Source organism: Bicyclus anynana, chromosome 2 (genome assembly GCF_947172395.1).
Source record: "Bicyclus anynana chromosome 2, ilBicAnyn1.1, whole genome shotgun sequence".
Taxonomy (NCBI): domain Eukaryota; kingdom Metazoa; phylum Arthropoda; class Insecta; order Lepidoptera; family Nymphalidae; genus Bicyclus; species Bicyclus anynana.
In genome coordinates, this window is record NC_069084.1 from 18,801,903 (window position 1) to 18,821,209 (window position 19,307).

The window sequence follows — 19,307 nt, forward strand, 5'->3', positions numbered from 1 at the left end:
ACAATATTTTTTTTCAGCCTCTTTCCGTTGCTTGATGGCTATAGTGCACTCATGATCCCACCAAGGAGGAAATGGAATTTTACCCTGTCTATTACATTTTAATGGAAATAAAGTGTTAGCAGCATCAATTAAAATTTTAGTAAACTCATTTGAACATATTGTTTCATTACCACCATTAACAATAGGAAGACTAGATATCTTTTGATCAACATAATGTTTAAATGTATTCCAGTTATCTGGCAGTTTATGCTTTAGTTTAGAACTATATTGTAGATTAGAATAAGGGCTAGAGATAGGTAAAGTAAGTACAATAGGTGCATGATCACTGCCATAAGTGTGGTCAAGTACACTCCAGGATATCAGAGAGGCTAAACTTGGAGAGCAAAGTGACAAGTCTGGAGCACTAGGGCCTTCACCAGGACGAGTGCGTCGAGTTGGAGTCCCATCATTCAATATACATACATTTTGAGAATCTAAAATATCTGTCATCAATTCACCATAATAGTTAGTGTTAAAACTTCCCCATGATTGATTTTGACAGTTGAAATCCCCAAGTACTAAGTATGGGCAAGGCAAAGTAGATAATAATTGACTAAACTCATTATATAAGGAAGTGGAAGGGTGAGGTATGTACACAGAAATAATACAAATTTTATTTACAATCACAGCAATGGCATTAATGCCATCACTGAGCGGAGGGAGAGAAAAAATCTTATATGAAAAAGTGTTCTTAATGAGAATGGCCACTCCACCAAACCCATCAAATCTATCACTTCTTACAGTAACAAAACCAGAGATCCTAAAGGGAAACTCTGATTTTAACCATGTCTCAGAGAGACATATAGCCATAGGCTTATATTTATTTAATAAGTAAATAATATCTGTTTTTTTGCTAACAGCACTCCTACAGTTCCACTGAAGGATTTTGTGGTCCATTATTATTAAAGTTTTGGTTTAAAGCTGTCAGTAAAGAATTGGCGACGTTGGACGGTAAAAAGTTAGTATTTGAAAATGAACAACTAGAATTTGAAAGTAATTTGATAAGTTCCAAAATTATTTCAGCAATAGATTGCTGAGGGATTGTATTTGATCTCTGTTTTAAAACATAACCATCAGGCATTTGAGAATTGTGATTATTATATTCATTGTTAATTGTTTCATGCATGGAGCGGTCATACCCTCTGGTTTGTTTAGGAGGGGCACGACGTTGAGTGAAAACAGTTTTTTTATGAGAACTGTTAGATGCCATAGGTTCATATGATCCAAAGCTAGAGGCAGGGTGTTTTTCATCGGACTTGGGAGGACAGGAAGCTGCTACATCAGCATACAATTTTGATGTTGGAGGGTGGATCTTGGCTGCTTCTGCATATGATAAACAGCTCTGGGCCATTGAAATTTTAATCTTTTGCTGTCTTGAGAACTCCGGACACACTTTACTAGTGGCAAAGTGGCGACCAGAGCAATGGAGACAGCAAGAGTTTTCATATATAACTGAACATGTTTCTGAGGTATGATCATCACCACATTTAAAACAACGTGGTTTTGATCTACAGAGGACTTTAGTGTGGCCAAATTTGCAGCAGTTATAGCACTGTATTGTGGGGAAAATATATAGTTCTACCGGGAGAGCTGTGTAACACATGTACACCCTTTTAGGTAGCACTTGTCCATCAAAAGTCAGTACTACCATGTTGGTGTTGGAGAATGAAATTTTGCCATCAGTTATATTTTTCTTTTTGATTCTCCTAACCTTGATAATTTGGCCACATCCTATAGGAACAGTGATATTTTCCTGAATTTCTTCCTCCGACCATTCCTGGGGCACACCTTTTACAATACCAACTCTTGTTATAGTGAAGCTAGGAATAAAAACTTTATAAGAAAGAGCAATTACAGAATTTTCAGTGAATAAATTTGCATCTTTATAATTTGTAAAAGCCATGGAAACTCTATTTCTGCCAATACGCTTTAAACTACCATTGACAATGTTCTTAATGTTAATTTTTTTCAAATCTTTACCAAATTGGATTGGGTGTAAAGTAACAGGGTCCGTTGGGGATGATGTTATTTTTTGGACGTGAACAGTGAAAGGGCCTGAGTCTGATTCCACATATTTTCTGTTTAGTGGTTTTGTACTTTGTGGAGGGAAGGAGGTCGGTAAGTCAGTTTTTTCACTATTTTCGTTATTTATTTCAGTAGGAACTGATTTATCATCGGAGTCATCAGAACATTTACACTGATCATATACTTTTCCGTCTTTACTTTTACGTTTTTTAGAGTTGCAATGTCTGCACCTTTTACGGGGTTTACTACGTTTCCGTTCAGATTTAGGGAGAAGACCATCCTCCGTGTCCATTGAAGAGTCCTCAATGGTAATATTATATGCTACAGAAGGTGTTTTAGTAAACGTTAAAGGAGGTCCAGGGCCGGTTCCCGGACCGCCGGGATCGTCTGGGGGATCGACCCCCATAGTATAGAAAAAACACTTACCAAATAATCAAATATGTATAATATTTACACAATTTTATATATAAATAAGTAATAATAATATACTAACAACTATTTTACACTCTACTGATCCACTTATTTACAATTATTTATAAACGAAAGCCAAAAACACGTCCGCCAAATCAAAAGTTTCCCGCGCTTTCCCTTGTGACACTTAGTGATGTGTACTCAAATCGGCAAATCTACAAAACCGTATAAACGACAAATTATAGCCTCAGACCAATTATAGAAGGACCTGTATCGCGCTCATAGTCACGAACAAAATTGTCTGTCATTTTCTGAGGAAAACGAGCTTAGATTTGGTATATATCTTATATTAAACTAGAAGGCTTTGCCCGTTTTTTACACAATTCAATTACACAAAAAGGTATTTTTACGGAGCTATTTAACCGACGAACACGATTACAACTATTTAATATCGATTCTATAGAGACAGTTTTTATAATCGCATTAGAACGTTGATCATATACTTTGACAGAAAAGGAACGTCTAGCGAGGCAGGTCCTACACAATAATTGGTCTGAGATTATAGCCAAATCGTAAACTATAGTTTACGATAAAATCTAAGGATAAAATAAACTAAAATATCGATTTGTGCAAGTGAATAATGCGATTTTAAGTTTAAACGTGGTTTTAAACGAACACAAATAATTTTAATGAAAACGTTATTATGGTCATGGTAATGGTACTTTTGCTGCCTGGTAAATTTCTATAAGTAGTTTATAGTTATTTATTTATTATTTTGCGTTATTTGAGGGAGAGTAAAGTTCATTTTCCAAGTTTCGAGTTACAAGTTTAAATCCCGGGACCGACTCTTCTAGAATCGTAGTCGAAAAAGTCGCTCAACATTTCGTAGTCTGATCCAGGACTAGAACCTTGAACCTCAAGATACGTAGCCGCATAGGTTTGCCGCTTTGGACCAATGGGGTACTTCTATATTTATTTATTTTATAAAAAAAAGGACATATGGTTCGTTACAGAAACAAAAACTACTCGATGATTTCTAACGAAACTTGGGAAACTTAGTACAATATTATTCTTCAAATTCCGGGGCAGGTTATAGTATACTTTTCATCATATGATCAATAGAACCAGAGCAGTGAAGGGAAACGGGAGAAGTTACTCCATTTTTACAGCGATACTACTGTAAGGGCTGGATTAAAAAGGACGGACGGTCTAAGATCGGACGAAGTTGAGGGCGTCTGCTAGTCGTTAATATTTTTAAGTGAATGTGGTTTCCGAATACGGGTCATATAGCATGAATAAACAAAAATCTCCCGTACTCTGCATGCGGGCCCTAGCGACCAATGAAAACAGACCCTGCATACGGGTTCTATTGCATTCTTAACAGAAAATCTCCCATAACCCGCATGCGGGACCTATAGCTACAGACCAATGAAAATAAGTTTAGGATGTTTCAATACGCCTGATTTGATTTTTACTGAATAATATTTTAATGTAGGTTAGTTGCTAATTACGTTAGTATATCTGTTCTGTCTGCTTACATTAACCTCCGGATTATCGTAGAATACATTTTTTAACCTACTTTAGAAAAAGGAGGAGGTTTCTTAATTCGACCTTAATAAAAAAATCGGCTTTAATTAAAACGTCACTGTCTTGGCACCGCCTTCAAATTGATCAGAAGGCAGCACATACAATGTTATTTTTTGCTTTTTAATTTATGTGATTTTGAAGTAAGTTGTTTTTTTAAAAGTACAAATTATTAACTGAAAAATAATCAAATTCAACGTAGATGAAGTATTCAATCAGATTTATTTATTTAAATAAATTAAATAAATATTTTATATAACTTGAAGGCTGCATATTCTATCGTTCAAATTGGCTAAGTTGCGATGCTGAGTCTAATTAGTTGTTTTAGTAACTTTTGGTCTTAGGTCACTATTGACTTTATTGATAAAAAAACTCATAAAATCGTTCTCAAGGATTTAAAACAATAGGTAGGTAAGTATTAAAAAAAAACAAAAGTAATGTTATAATATGTTTTATTAACTGTATGGTCATGGAGCAATTTGACCTAAGCCGTGAGCTTCAAGTTCAAAAGGTATACCGTATCTCTCAATATCCTGGCTTAACTTTTTACGCCAAACCAATTTTCCTATAGGTTTTACTACATTATTTGTTCCTTTATGGAACAATTTCTCCTTTTGTTGGGATGTCATAGGTAAAATACGAGTACGCTTATGAGCTCTTAAGGCCTCGTTCAAGGTTTTCTTGGAGCTGAGAACTTTTTCGTATAACCACTTTGGGATGAAAATATGGTTGTTGTCTTCAGCGTGCGCAACGATTTTCATTTTACTCTCATTGCCGAATATAATTTTAACGATTTCATCGTCTACGGTGGCATCTTCCATCTCTCCACGTCTGTATTTCATTTTAAGACTTCTTAGTTTGTTCTTTTGGTTTGGTGTAAGATATTTCATGTTCAATGACGTGAACAGTTTTTTATCTTTCACGTAATTTTTTAGTTTTCTTGTGACTTGGTGTTTAACAGATTCGTAAAGCTCAAAAAAGTTTTCAGGTGTAATAACAGCAGACCTACCGTGTTCGATTAGTTTGTGTTTTTCAGAGTTGAGAAACTTTTTATATTGCGCAACAATTCTCTGAAATATTTCGTTATCTTCATCGTCCATGTGTCTGTTTCTAGTGATATCAACGAAATCTTGATTTCCGAGAAGAGCATCTAAATCGGATTTGTCGAGTATAACAACGTCGAGGTTATCGTTTACTTTGATCCGTTTACTTTTCAGGAAATCTTCATTGTTATACCTGTTTTCCCTTTCGTCTAGATATCTATCTCTCTCGAAATCATCAGAATCATCATCGTTTCTATCATATTTTATTTTGATGTCATCATATTCTCTATCTACCCTTTCTTTTCTACTAACATCTCTGTCCCTTCCTTGATTGTCTACATACCTGAACATACTTCTGTCTCTTTCATTTTCTCTATATCTGTCACCTAACTCATCATCTACAACGGCTCTGTTTCGATCGTTTTCCTCATCATCATTACTCAGTTGATCGTTGATTACGTTTACGAATCTGTCTACTTCATCAGCTAACTGGTCTACTCGGTTACTACCGCACCTAGATCCAGTACAACCGCATCTTTCATCACCAGCCTCGCATGACTCCTCAGAATTAGTACGAAGCAGTCTATTTACCTCAATTTCGTCGCGCTGTCTCTTATTTGGTTTTAAAATCAAGTTCATCGTCTGAACATTCATTAGATTTGGCGAACTGTTGTGTTTGGATTTGCCGTGTTTGTGATGACGTGGATGGTAGTATTGTTTGGGATTCGCATCACTGTTGTCTTCAACTGGATCGTTCAGTTCTTTAAGTATTTTTTTCAGAGCAACAATAGTATTATCGCTTTTTACAGTGTTTAGAGCAAAAATAGTTGTTAAAGTTAAAATTTTAAAAATAATTACAGCCATTTTTTAAATTCAAAACAAAAAATACATAGCCTAAGCTAAGCTAAAGTTAAATGAGAAATGAAATTGGTTTTTGTAGTCACATCAGAGGTAATGAGACGATATTATATGACGCGTGAAATTGTTGAATTGAAAATTAAAGATTTTCCATTATATGTCAACATGCGTGAACATTGATAAAAGATAACGAAGATAAATTTAATGTGAGATCTACCAAGCTAGTTAATGATTTGATGCTCGTAAAAAGTGCCAATGATGATGGTAATTTTATTTAATAAAGAATGCACACGTAGTTTGGGATATCAAGCAATGATCAAGTCAAGGGTCAGGCAATAAAAGATTTAGCTTGTCTTATTTCGCATAAATTCTCAGTAGTAGACCGGAGTTGAGAAGTTAGTAGTCTTTTACTTGTGCATCGGTGAAGTTGCCACTTACGTTATTGCCACGTAAAGCTATCTGACAGTGACCGTTACACTTACGGGGATAACATTATAGGGTGATAAGTTTATACATTACTAGCTGACGGCGCGCGGTTTCATCCGCGTGGTTCCCGTTCCCGTAGGAATATGGGATAATTCCTCGATAAATGGACTATCTAACATTGAAAGAATTTTTCAAATCGGACCCATAGTTCCTGAGATTAGCGCGTTCAATCAATCAAACAAACTCTTCAGCTTTATAATATTAGTATAGATGACGCTAAAAAAAATCCGCATTGGGGAGTGATGGTTTAAGCTCCATAACCCCCGTATAAATAAGGAGGAGGCCTGACCTTAACCATACAAATAATGATGTATTTATAAAATGACAGCATTCAGTATTACCTATTACATAAAGATTCTGTAGCGCTTTTCCGTAACAAATTAACAATGTATTTATTAACTCTACATTGTATATGTTCGTAAATATCCCTATGCCACCAATTGTTTCTTCTAGTCAGTTAAGTAGATCATTTGAAAGGTTACTGGCCATTATTGAGCCCCGTTACCGTTATAGTACAACAAGGGTGAAGCTCGTACGTAATATTTCGATTGCTTTTAGACAAAAAAAACAGAAAAGTGCAATTCGGCACTTCAACAGTCATGACGACTAACAATCTGGGCAAGAACTGATTTCCCGCGGTGCTTCGAGCAATTCGGGACTTTTAAGATTTTTCTTCTTAATCTGATTTAATCTTGCTGTGCAAAAGACAATAACTTGTTAATATCCAGGCCGCAGCCATTTCCAGTGTTTTGTAAAGCCATTTTCAATGGGTCTGCAACATCGAAAGGTTTGCTCATGGTTGTCTTCGATTCGGCGGTGAAAACCTACCCTAGATAAGTGAAGGAAACTATTGAATTCTCTAACCAGCTAACAGCTATACAGTCCACAGTTCTATATGAGTAAGTTTCGAATTCATCTTTTTTTCTTTCTATCTACAGTATCGTTAGACAGACAGAGATTTGTGACTCACATTATCTAGTTTTAAAAACTAAATGTTTTGTGTAAAGATATTACTTGTTCCCGTATCTTGATATCGCTGTACAGAATAGCACTATTATTCTATACTAGCGGACGCCCGCGACTTCGTCCGCGTGAAATTCGTTGTAAACTTTCAACTACCCCTACCCTACCACTACCCTATCCCTACCCTACATTAGTATTCACGCGCGATGGCTTAGCGTATTTCTTGTATAACTTTGGTGTTTCTTTACCGATTTTTATGATTCTTTTTTTATTGAATAGGTAATAATGTTAACTTTTTTAGTTAGGGATGAGTGATGAGTGTTATAAACATAAGAGTAGACAAATATAATTAGAAAGCTCCGAACTGCTAAGCTTTCGGGAGTTAAACGTGTTATTGTAAGTCAACCATAAAAAATAGACATATATATGCTGTTGTGTTTTTATAGATAATTTTAAGGAAAACATTTCCGTCATACATGATTTCTATGTAGCTTTAACCATTAAGGCTGTACACGCGACGGAAGCTTAAAAAATTGAGTAACTTCTCCCAACATTTCTCTTCACTGCTCTGCTCCTATTGATCGTAGCGTAATGAAAAGTATACTATAACCTGCCCAGGAGTATGTAGAATAATTGTACCAAGTTTCGTTAAAATCCGTCTAGTAGTTTTTGTTTCTATAAAGAACATACAGACAGACAGACAGACAGACAGACAGACAGACAGACAGACAGACAGACAGACAGACAGACAGACAGACAGACAGACAGACAGACAAAAATTTTACTGATTGCATTTTTGGCATCAGTATCGATCACTAATCACTCCCTGATAGTTATTTTGGAAATATATTTCATGTACAGAATTGACCTCTCTACAGATTTATTAAAAGTATAGATGTGGGCCACCGCGGGTTCAACCTACCTAACCTAGTTGTACATTCAGCAGGTATGGTCTTTATCAATGCAGCACAAACCAGACGCACGCACGTAAATACATCGCTCGCGCGCTCGTTAGGCAGCATCAGCTCGCGTCACATGCTGTGGACGTGACGTCACGCGGCGCCATTTTGAGTTTTTCCCGCGCGATTACTTGACCGAAGTACAAATCATTTTAGGGAAGTTAGATGAGTTTTTTTAAGAATAATGAGTATTTATTTAATAATATTTTTTGGACAAAGATTGGAATTTGGATGTTTAGATCAACAATTTTATCTTGAGCCAATTTAAAAAAATAATAACTGTAATAAGAAAATATAAACTGGCCCGAACTGGGAATCGAACTCAGGAGGAACCTTAGTGCCTACTAATAACTGCGTCGTAGCGGTCGTAGAAACTATTTATGACAAACAGCATTGCTTTCGCTCTGAAAGGCTTGGTCGCCTCATGGTGGACAGACTTAGTACGAAGGACCCTGTGAAGTTTTGCTCTGTATATCTCCACTTACTATCAAATGAGCCTTCTGATTGATCTGTCAAATATTACTATAACAAAAAACATATCCAGGTAAAATGAAATTTTATGCGGGCGAAACACTAGAACAATATTATAAGATTGTATTATAAGATTTTTAAATTAACGGCGGTTGTAAAAACCCTTCAATCTTCATATCCAGTGGGAAGGCGTAGTGGAACGCTATTTCTTTTTCCGGGTCCATCGCCGAGCGCCTGGTATGATGGGTACCATGCAACTTGTTAACGATCGCTTGCAAACGATTCTGTCTCCGTATAGATGCATCATTACTGTCTTCATCTTTTATATGACGTCTTTTTTCAGATTGAAGAAGATTTGTATTAGTATCAAAGAGTTTACCACCTCCATTATTTATATTGTTATTGTAAGAAAACCCTTTATAGTGACTCATGTCTCTGATTTTCTCCTCATTGAAATCACGTCGTCTATCAAATTGGAGATAGTTTGTGTTGAAATCTTTACTACCTTCGGCATTAATATTGTTGCCTCTGTTTTTATCATCATCTAAATCAGGACCTCTTTCGAATTGATGTAGATTTGTATAGAACTCCTCGATATCACCACCACCACTATTCATATCGTCGTGGTGAGCGAACTCTTCATTACGTCTCATGCCTCTGATTTTGTTGATAATCGTGTTAGCGAGAATATTCACGTGGTCTTCCAATTGTTCCTTAATTTTTTTCCTCAAACTGCTTCCCGATTCCGCATCCAGTAAATGAGACCAGGAAGTATTTGTAGTCATAGTTTTAGTTTTGATTTTATTTTTCGGTCTCTTTTTATACCTTCTTCTGTATTCTTCGGATTGTGGGTCCAGGTTGGGTTTCAAGTGTTTGGTCTGTCTTCTGATGAGATTGGTGATGTCGAATCTGTCGTTGTGTTCGCCGAAAGTGACGTCAGCTCTGAGACCAGTGTCGATAGCGTATTGACTCACTGCGTAGCCGATTATAGAGATGAACGTGAAGATGGTAAGTTGCTATAAGAAAATTTTGAACAATAAACTATTAGTAGCCCTGTTATTATTATTAACATCTGATAGACCAAGTCATAAAGTCAACAATTATCACCAAAAGCCAACTGCCCGCCGCATTGGAACATTGTGTGTCTTAGCTCTACAATCAACATCCCTTCTGCTGAGTGAAGGGATGAATGGCTATGTAGGTGGCCTTTAAAATAGTGTAAGTATAAACTATATTGAAAAGTTGCAAGTAAAAATAATTCTCATACCATCATCGCAATAATTTTTACAATTTTTAATGTCTTGTATGTTCTTCAGTACAATGCGTCAACTGAAACTGCAATTATAAAACAACTATAAAACTAATAACATTTGACGATTAAATCAAAGACATAAATTTATAAATATTTCACTTTACATGTTTATTCAATAAAAATTTAAAAACAGCCATGCGAAATTGCTCCGGTGTTTGGTTAGTATGATCAGAATTACAAGTTAGAACTGCCTTTTTGTTCGACTGTTGTTTACCTATATCTACACAAATATTATTAAGAGGAAAGATTTGATGATTTGAATAGTTTCTGGAACTACTGAATCTATTTGAAAAATTCTAATTACTGTTGGGAGACTACGCTATTCCCGAAAGAGATAAAAAATGTACATAAGATACTAGCAGAGGCCCGCAAAATTGTTCGCCCTTCATCATTAACAACCCATATCGGCTCACAGCTGAGCTCGAGTCTCCTCTTAGTTTGAGAGGGGTTCGGCCAATAGTCCACCACGCTGGCCCAATGCGGATTGGCAGACTTCACATACGCAGAAAATTAAGAAAATTCTCAGGTATGCAGGTTTCCTTACGATTTTTTTCCTCCACCGTTTGAGACACGTGATATTTAATTTCTTGTCCGCCCTTAAACCTTTTTAATCCGGTCCTGTCGTTAAATCCGTTCTTAACGGACGTTTACTAACTACAATTAAGATTCTAAATCTTGCAGTAATCAAGTTTTTTTATCTTTTAAAACTTGGGAATAAATGGCTTATTTGTTTATTTATAGACTAGCGGACGCCCGCGACTTCGTCCGCGTGAAAGTCGTTGTAAACTTTCAACTACCCCTATCCTACCCTACCTCTACCCTACCCTATCCCAACCCTACCCCAACCCTACCACTACCCTATCCCTACCCTACCCTACCCTACCCCTACCTTACACTACTCCTACCCTACCCCTACCGTACCCTACCCCTACCCTACTCATTAAGGCTGCACTTCTTTACTGCTGCTCCGAACTGCTAAGCTATCGGGAGTTACACGTGTTATTGTGAGTCAACCATAAAAGATAGACATATATATGCTGTTGTGTTTTTATAGATAATTTTAAGGAGAACATTTCCGTGATACATGATTTCCATGTAGCTTTAACCATTAAGGCTGTACACGCGACGGAAGCTTAAAAAATTGAGTAACTTCTCCCGTTTTCTCAACATTTCTCTTCACTGCTCTGCTCCTATTGATCGTAGCGTAATGAAAAGTATACTATAACCTGCCCAGGAGTATGTAGAATATTTGTACCAAGTTTCATTAAAATCCGTCTAGTAGTTTTTGTTTCTATAAAGAACATACAGACAGACAGACAGACAGACAGACAGACAGACAGACAAAAATTTTACTGATTGCATTTTTGGCATCAGTATCGATCACTAATCACCCCCTGATAGTTATTTTGTAAATATATTTCATGTACAGAATTGACCTCTCTACAGATTTATTATAAGTATAGATATAGATATGATAATAGATACTTTGCATTCAAAACCGCAAATTCGTTTGCAACGGTTACAGCGCGCTGAAAAAATTGTAATGGCGGCTTGTGCAGTGACGTCACGTCCGCTCACAGATGGCGCGTGCTCGATGTTGTTATAATTACCGCGGCGCTCGTGTTTTATTTCGTTTCCAGCTTTGCTGAACATCTGGTGTGGCTGCGTTGATAAAAACCGTATATATAACTGCTTTGTTTCTGTTTGTGGAAACTATAGTTACGTGTTTAATTAGTTTTTGTTAGTGTTATCTTTACACCTTGAAATTAGAACATCAAGGAAACGTCGATTAGACTGGATGTGTTGTTGGAATTGATATCCCTTCTTATTTACCGATAGCTCCGTTACACCCAGCTGACATTTTTTAACTGAAACTTTTTAGAAAGTAGATCATCCCTAAGTAATCAGTATCTTTTAGTCTGAGCCAGGATTAGAACCCAGGGCTTCGTCGGACTCGGATCAAGTAATCGGATGCAACCTTTATGACGGCTCCGAAGTAAGCTGCGGTTGTAGGAACCACGCGCTAGGTGATGCCCTGCCGCCGCCTTACGTTACCGCTGACATCTAAAATCTTGTACCTATTGAGCAGCAGATGTTCTGAAACGTCATAAAAATGGCATCGTGCTATCTTCAAACTAAAGTTTCAATGGAGTTGAACTCAACATTCGAGAAGAACATCGAAAAACAAAAAAAAAGTGGTTTTAATCTCTGCCCTCCAGGAGTATCAAAACGCATTGTTTTTCCGACCGAATTGACGGGAAATTGGTGATAAAACATATGGCAAATATGCATCAATAAAAAAAAACCCATCGATTTTGAGCATGAAGACGTCAATCCACATCCATTTCTGAATTAGATATATGTGACTTGTATTTTTTTGAAGTAAAATTCGTTTTGCCTCGTTGTTCTAGTGGTAATCTTACGTGGTTGCGGATCACAAGGTTCTGGGTTCGAATCCTGGGTCTATGAGATGCTAAGTTTTACTTTCTTTAATAAAATTTTCAGTTTAAAATCTCGCGTGGAGTTAGGAAGTTGGTGGTGTTACAAGCACCTTCGAAAGGTCAGGTATTAATATTTTAAGATTATGGTGATAATAATTAGTCGAAAACTTAAAATTAAATTTACGAGGGTTCCAAAGCGCCTTGGTCAGAGAAGAGCCCATAACAAACTCAGCCAGGTTTTTTCTTTTTAAGTTTATCACCATTCCAGAAAAGGTATTTATGTAGCCAGTCATGTACTTACTACATTTCATTAACAAGCTTTTTTTGTCGTTTATATAGTCATTAACACTCTACGAGTATTACGACTTTTCTATAAGCTTACGTTTAAATTAAAATTTGTTCACACATACAGTGACACACACACACACACACACACACACACAAAGCACAAAACATCTCCAAAATGTCCGTCCTGTCCTGAAATTAACGAAGATGCAGAGCACGTGTTCTTTACATGTCCTCGCTTTAAGTCAACACGCAGTGCCTGGGAGAATTCCCTCAAACGAAGAAGCAGGCCCGAATCCCTAATAAGAGACATGACGTCGTCAAAAGAGGCGTGGGAGGCGACTAGCTTATTTGCGATGGAAGTTCTCCTAGATCTTCGCCGCATAGAGAAAAGTGAAGAAGAAGAAGCTATGACTTGAAACACTTGAAGAAGCAGTAGTGCAAGACTCTCTCCCCGCGAAGTAATGCCTGACTTCGGGTCCGTGGGGGACACAGAGGCTGAAGACCAGAGGAGGAGGTTTTTTAGTCGGTAGTGGTTACCCGAGCCCGACTTACCGGGGCAGACCATCAGGCCCTGATGATACGTAAATGTATTTTTCCGAAACCTCTGAGGAAAAAAAAAACACACACACACACACACACACACACACACACACACAAACATACAACTTCGTCTTCATAAATAAGCACAGGTATTGTGTGACCTGTGCGCGCGCGGCTGTGAGCACAACTGTGCGCGGTGTGCACAGGTGTAACGAATGGCGCTAGGCTGATATAGATCTTGGTTACACTTACTCATTCTACTCAGCATGGCAACTTACTGGTTTTTTTTATACTTATTTATTATTTTTATTTATTCTTTACAAGTTAGTTGATAACAATCTCACCTGATGGTAAGTGATGATGCAATCCAAGATAGAAGCGGGCTAACTTGTTAGGAGGAGTATGAAAATCCACATCCTTTTCGGTTTCTACACGACATCGTACCGGAACGCTAAATCACTTGGCGGTACGTCTTTGTCGGTAGGGTGGTAACTACCCACGGTCGAAGCCTCCCACCAGCCAGACCTGGACCAATTAAGAAAACCTCAATTGACCCAGCCGGGGATCGAACCCAGGACCTCCGTCTTGTAAATCCACCGCGCTTACTACTGCGCCACGGAGGCCGTCAAATACTAATACTAATCGTCCGTTAGTTGTACTCCTCATGTGTGAGGGTCGTGCAGTGACATAGCGTGCATGTAGGGGCCCTGTACCAAAATTAGGTGCGGGGGGGGGGGGGGGTTATAATATTAGTATAGATAAGTTAGCCCTTGACTATAATCACAACTGAATGTAATTATGCAATTTAAGATGGAAGCGGGAATTTATTAGTTGTTGGATGAAAATCCAAACCCCTTTCGGTCTACACGCTTGGCGCTACGTCTTGTGATAACTAGCCACGACCGAAATCTACCACCAATCAGACCTGGACTAATAAAGAAAACATCAATCGGCTCAGCCGGGTATCGAATCCAGAACTTTCGTCTTGTAAAACCACTGCGCATACCACATACACTTGTATGATTTTTTAAAAGAACAGCTTTTGAGTTTATTGCTCTTCTAGGCAAATTCATTTCAAATGTTCATTGGGAGAAGGAGGAGAATATTTATATATGAATAGCTCTTTCAGATATGGCCTTACTACCTTTATAGTAACTAAATGGTTATACAACATTTGATGCAAGAAGCTTGGAACCAATATACGGTATCCGATACGGAATGGCGTCGATATTTTACACGCCGTCATTAGTAACAAGTAGGTATCATAAGCGTAAACTCTAATGCAATTTTGCATGGGTGCCAGCTTAATGAGTTTGGTACTGTCGCCACCGGAAAGCGTTCAGTAATTAATTATCAAAAATTTTGATAGTGGAAGGTGGTATAGGTTACATATAACATACGTCTATTTGCTTTAGATCTTATAAAATATAGCTTCGCAGCATCGATATAGTATGAGTCTCTCTACCGCTGTTCGTAGATTAATTAAGACATAATGTAAATAAAAAATGTTGCGTTAAATAAATATGATGCTTACATTCGGCTCTACATGCTCTCCGACTCCGAGACATGAAGACCAACTCCCCAATTCGGTTAGTATTGTCTTGGAATACCCAAATACTTTATTAGTCAAATCCAAAACGCATAGGCTCACTACTGCACCAATGCAGCATTAAAAGTTTGTTCAAAGCGCATAAAAAAATGTACATACTATAAAATATGAATCGATTATTGACAGTATAAGTTGTGCAGGCGACTGTACTCGTAATATCAGTTTCGTATACTTAATGTTCGCACCTGAGCCAGTAACGACGTATTGCCGAACCGAAAAATGGCCGCCCTCGTGCTTCGGCGTGTAAATGTGTGCTTGTTTAAATTAACGCAGTTAAGTATGGCAATATTAAATCATTCTAACCCCTTTCAGATTTACAGAATGTTATATTAATAGGCATATTTTTATATCAATCCTTCTAATAATATAAACGCGAAAGTTTGTATGGATGTTTGTTACTCTTACCGCAACTACTGAACCGATTTGGCTGAAATTTAGAATGGAAATAGATTTTACTCTGGAATATTATCGTCCCTGCGAGATTTGTGAAAACTGAACTCCACGCGGACAAGATCGCGAGCGTCGGCTAGTAGGTAATATTTCAAAGTCACTGGACCAACAAGGCAGTCACGAGGTCCAAGATTCAAGTTCTGGGTCTGGCTATGAAGTACTAAGCTTTTCTTTATACGAATAAATTTTCAGTAATTATTCTCAGTCCAGAGTTGGGAAGAAACATTTTACCCCAGATATAAAATACTTTCAGTAGGATCTTAAAAAACAGCTAGCGACAAAAGTTTAGAATAAAAATAATCAAAGAAAATAAAGAATTTATGGCCCTGACAGTACTTCATAGTACTTGTATCTTCAGAAATAAAATTCTATACTACAATTTAACATCATGTTTAATGAAAAATTAAAGATTCAATTCATTTGAAAAAGAAAATACTCTTTAAAATAAAGCGTACATGAACTTTCAGTACTACATACTATTTGTTTTTTCAGGAATAAAATAAATACAACAAAAATTCATATATACTTCGGTTATAATTTAAACAATTTTATTAGAAGCCCAATCGTCAAGTCCAGACCTCTGGAGGCTGTGAAAGCAAAAATTTGCACCCCATAAACGCGTTGCGCGAAAAACAATCGAGCCCGGCCGCCCAACAACAATTTTCATTTAAAAAATCACTTTCAGCCGCGGGCGGCGTTCCCGCCCTCGGTTCAGCTTCAGTCAGCGAGCGGGCGCGCTGTAGAGTGGACGCCATTGTTGTTTCCCGCGCTTTCCTACGTCACACTGACTTCGCGTTCGGTTACACGTATCATAACATACTACGTTTACAGTTTTGACTTTGTGCATTTATTTTGAGATACTTTTTATTATTTATTTGTGATATCCTGTGATTTATTTGAGTGAGTGGTGTGGGCAATAAAAGCCGGGAGAAAACCCGGTAGCTGTCAGCTGTCAAAAACGTTGAGGTAAGCGCAGCGAGATTTATTGGCGCGCTATAAATTAAAGGGATGTGTTTTGTGTTCAATTTTTTTTTCAGGTGATAATATTGTGGGAGCATGAGGTTTATTGCGAATAATCGCTTGTTTCCTGTTTAACTCTACTTTTTGTCGTTTTGCAAGGAAAATTCAGATAAATATTATTTTTTTTCCCACCAAATGTTGGAAATTGTTTATATACAAACGACCTTTCCTTTCGGATAATTCTAATGACATATCTGCTTTGTTCAATACTTTATAAACATAACGCATGTTTAATAGACTGTTATAGTAAAATTTTGTACGTATTCTATGTGTATAGATTATTGAAAATTATAGGAAATATTTATTAATAAGCAACTGCAAAAGTAAGCAAAAATTGTTTGTAATATCCAAACATATCAGTTCGTCTATATATCAATTACAACTTCAAAATTATTCTGATCGTGAAACTAAATCATTTACATTGGTTTCAACAAAAATGCTGAGTCTAGAACTATGTAATTTCGTTAGTAGGTTTATTTTTTGTAGGTATATAAGCATCTGCTGAAAAATAGTTTTTTAGAAATTCAAATTTTAGGAGACAAAATGGGTGTTCATTTAAACCTAAACTGGTTTTGTCTGCCATTTACTCGACAGACAGATATACAGTTGTAATTGCAGACACATGAGGCGTAACATCTACACCTCAGGATGATGGACAGAGCAGAGCGTTGTAGGAGGTCTTCTTTGCTTTCCCTGAGAAGTATTTTTTTCCTGATTGTGTAAGTGCCTTAATGGGACTTCAGCGCCGTCACCGGGGAGTTTGAGCGAGAGCAGAAGCATCGCCTGATGGGATCCGAAGGCAGAAGTTGAGTAGATTTGAGGAACGACTAAGGGCGTCTCCTCTGAGACTCAGACCTCGGCTTAGAGCGTTTTGGCCTGAGTGTATCAGTGAGAACTGCTACTATGTATTTATGTGATGGTTTCCTACTTACCATCAGGTGGGTCATCTGCTTGGTCCGTCAACTATTATACTAGAAAATTACAAATATATTCATCACAAGACATTGGAAATGGCAAGTGTGGTTAATTTTCCGTCACGCAGGTGACCTGCCTCCCAAATTTCATGGAAAACTTAATAGGAAGTAGTAACGGACTGTATTGTAACTTCCAACTACATTGCGTCTTACGTTCGATTACATCTGGTGTGTAACGTTATATAAGAAGAAAATGCAAAACACTGATTGTTTCGACACTTGAGAATCAATTTCTAAGGTATCCGTCTGGTCTATTGTTTGTAGGAACTATTGCTTTGTTATTAAGATTTCTAAGCAGATATGTATCTTTTTCCGCCGGGTGTTGTAAGGTAAAAGTCAGCAAAAACTCTCAGTGTTAAAGAGTACAGTCCTTGATCGGTAAAAAGGTTATTAGATTTAATAGCGCCGACACCTGCGTCGCTCGGCGCGGCTGGTGGCGATATGGCATCATTAAACTTTTTACTGGAATATTTGCTTTTCTAAACGTTAGGTTTGTATGTTTTTTTAATAAAACTATGCAAATGTAAATGAAATTCGTGAAGAAGACAGATTGAAAAAAAATATTTGAAAACGAGCTTTTTAAATGAATTTTACATACACAGACCCCTTTAGGTCTACGTCCTGGAGTCCCTGGAGACTATCTTGGGTATTACTGACTCAGAGGCTTTAGGCTGGAGCCTACATCACTACCGAGGTGTTGGCCTCAGGTGGCAGTTATATAAATAAAACGTTATTAGACCCGCGCCACCGGCGCCCGATATCAATTCATTCCGCCGACGTTCCTCGCCTTATGGCCCACAGATTTTTATTGTTTTCATTTTCATATCTCTACGAGCTTTTTTAGGGATCCGCTGTGCATTATTCCTATCTTATAATTTTTATTGTATTCAGGTTCTTTGAATGCAATTCTATTATACAAGCTATAGATTGTTGACTATAAATATCTTTTACAACATATTTACGAATTACAATACTTAAGAAATCCGCATGTTCGCTTATAAAGTCTGTTTTTCACTAATCCCGCGGGAACTGGCTTTTTCTGGGATAAAAAGAGGTGCTTCATTTATACACTTTATTTGTACACTAAAAAATAAGGAAACGAACACTATAACACACAAAAAACGAAAACGAAAATTCAAAATCTGTTTTACAGTTTTTCCTTGTACATTAATTTCTTATCCTACTATCCTACTAATATAATAAACGCCAAAGTTTGTATGGATGTATGTTTGTTACTCGTTAACGCCGCTGCTACTGAAGCGATTTGGCTGAAACATTTTCTTAATGATTTTGACCATCAAAATCATTAAGAAAATGAATGTTTGTATTCTTTCACGCTTCGGCTACTGAACCGAATCACACAATTTAAGTAGAGATAGATTATAGTCTGGATTAACACATAGGCTACTTTTTATCTCGGAAAAATCCATGGTTCCCGAGGAATTTGTGATAAACTAAATTCCACGCGGATTCCGGTCGCGGGCGTCTGCCAGTTTATTATATTAGTTTAGATTTTGTAGTTTGTTACTAATCATTCCAAGCTAGCGTTGCAGTAAAGGTCGTAAATCTAGTGCGGCTAGCCCGCATCCTGGGCCCGCATCGGCGTTTATCCCGCGGCACATTCCAGCTCAAGTGTCGATCTGTTGCCGACGCGGATGAAACTACACGGCCAGAGATTACTTCGCCGTGTTGTATTAGATGTAGAGGCTGTGCTAGCCAGACCTCCGTGAAGTCAAAGCTGAAAGCTTGACAGTCCGTGCTCCTACTGTAAGTAAGGCAGTATAAGGTAGACATTTGTGAGGTTGGATCATATTTATCCCACTATATTATTACA

The 19,307-nt window shown here is 37.4% G+C and overlaps 2 protein-coding genes across 2 annotated transcripts in view; one reads left to right on the forward strand and one right to left on the reverse strand.

Annotated features, from left to right (window-relative positions):
- Positions 1-4,526: 4,526 nt before the first annotated feature.
- Positions 4,527-6,040, reverse strand: LOC128198973 (MATH and LRR domain-containing protein PFE0570w-like). The gene has a single exon (XM_052887047.1). It carries the CDS (start codon positions 5,964-5,966, stop codon positions 4,527-4,529), a length of 1,440 nt encoding a protein of 479 aa, XP_052743007.1. The 5' UTR covers positions 5,967-6,040.
- Positions 6,041-16,221: 10,181 nt separating this feature from the next.
- LOC112053968 (protein CBFA2T1) overlaps positions 16,222-19,307 on the forward strand; it is a 60,708-nt gene continuing 57,622 nt past the window's right edge. Inside the window, exon 1 of the mRNA XM_024093601.2 lies at positions 16,222-16,445. The gene's annotated coding sequence lies outside the window, so the exon portion shown is untranslated. The remainder of the gene's footprint in view (positions 16,446-19,307) is intronic.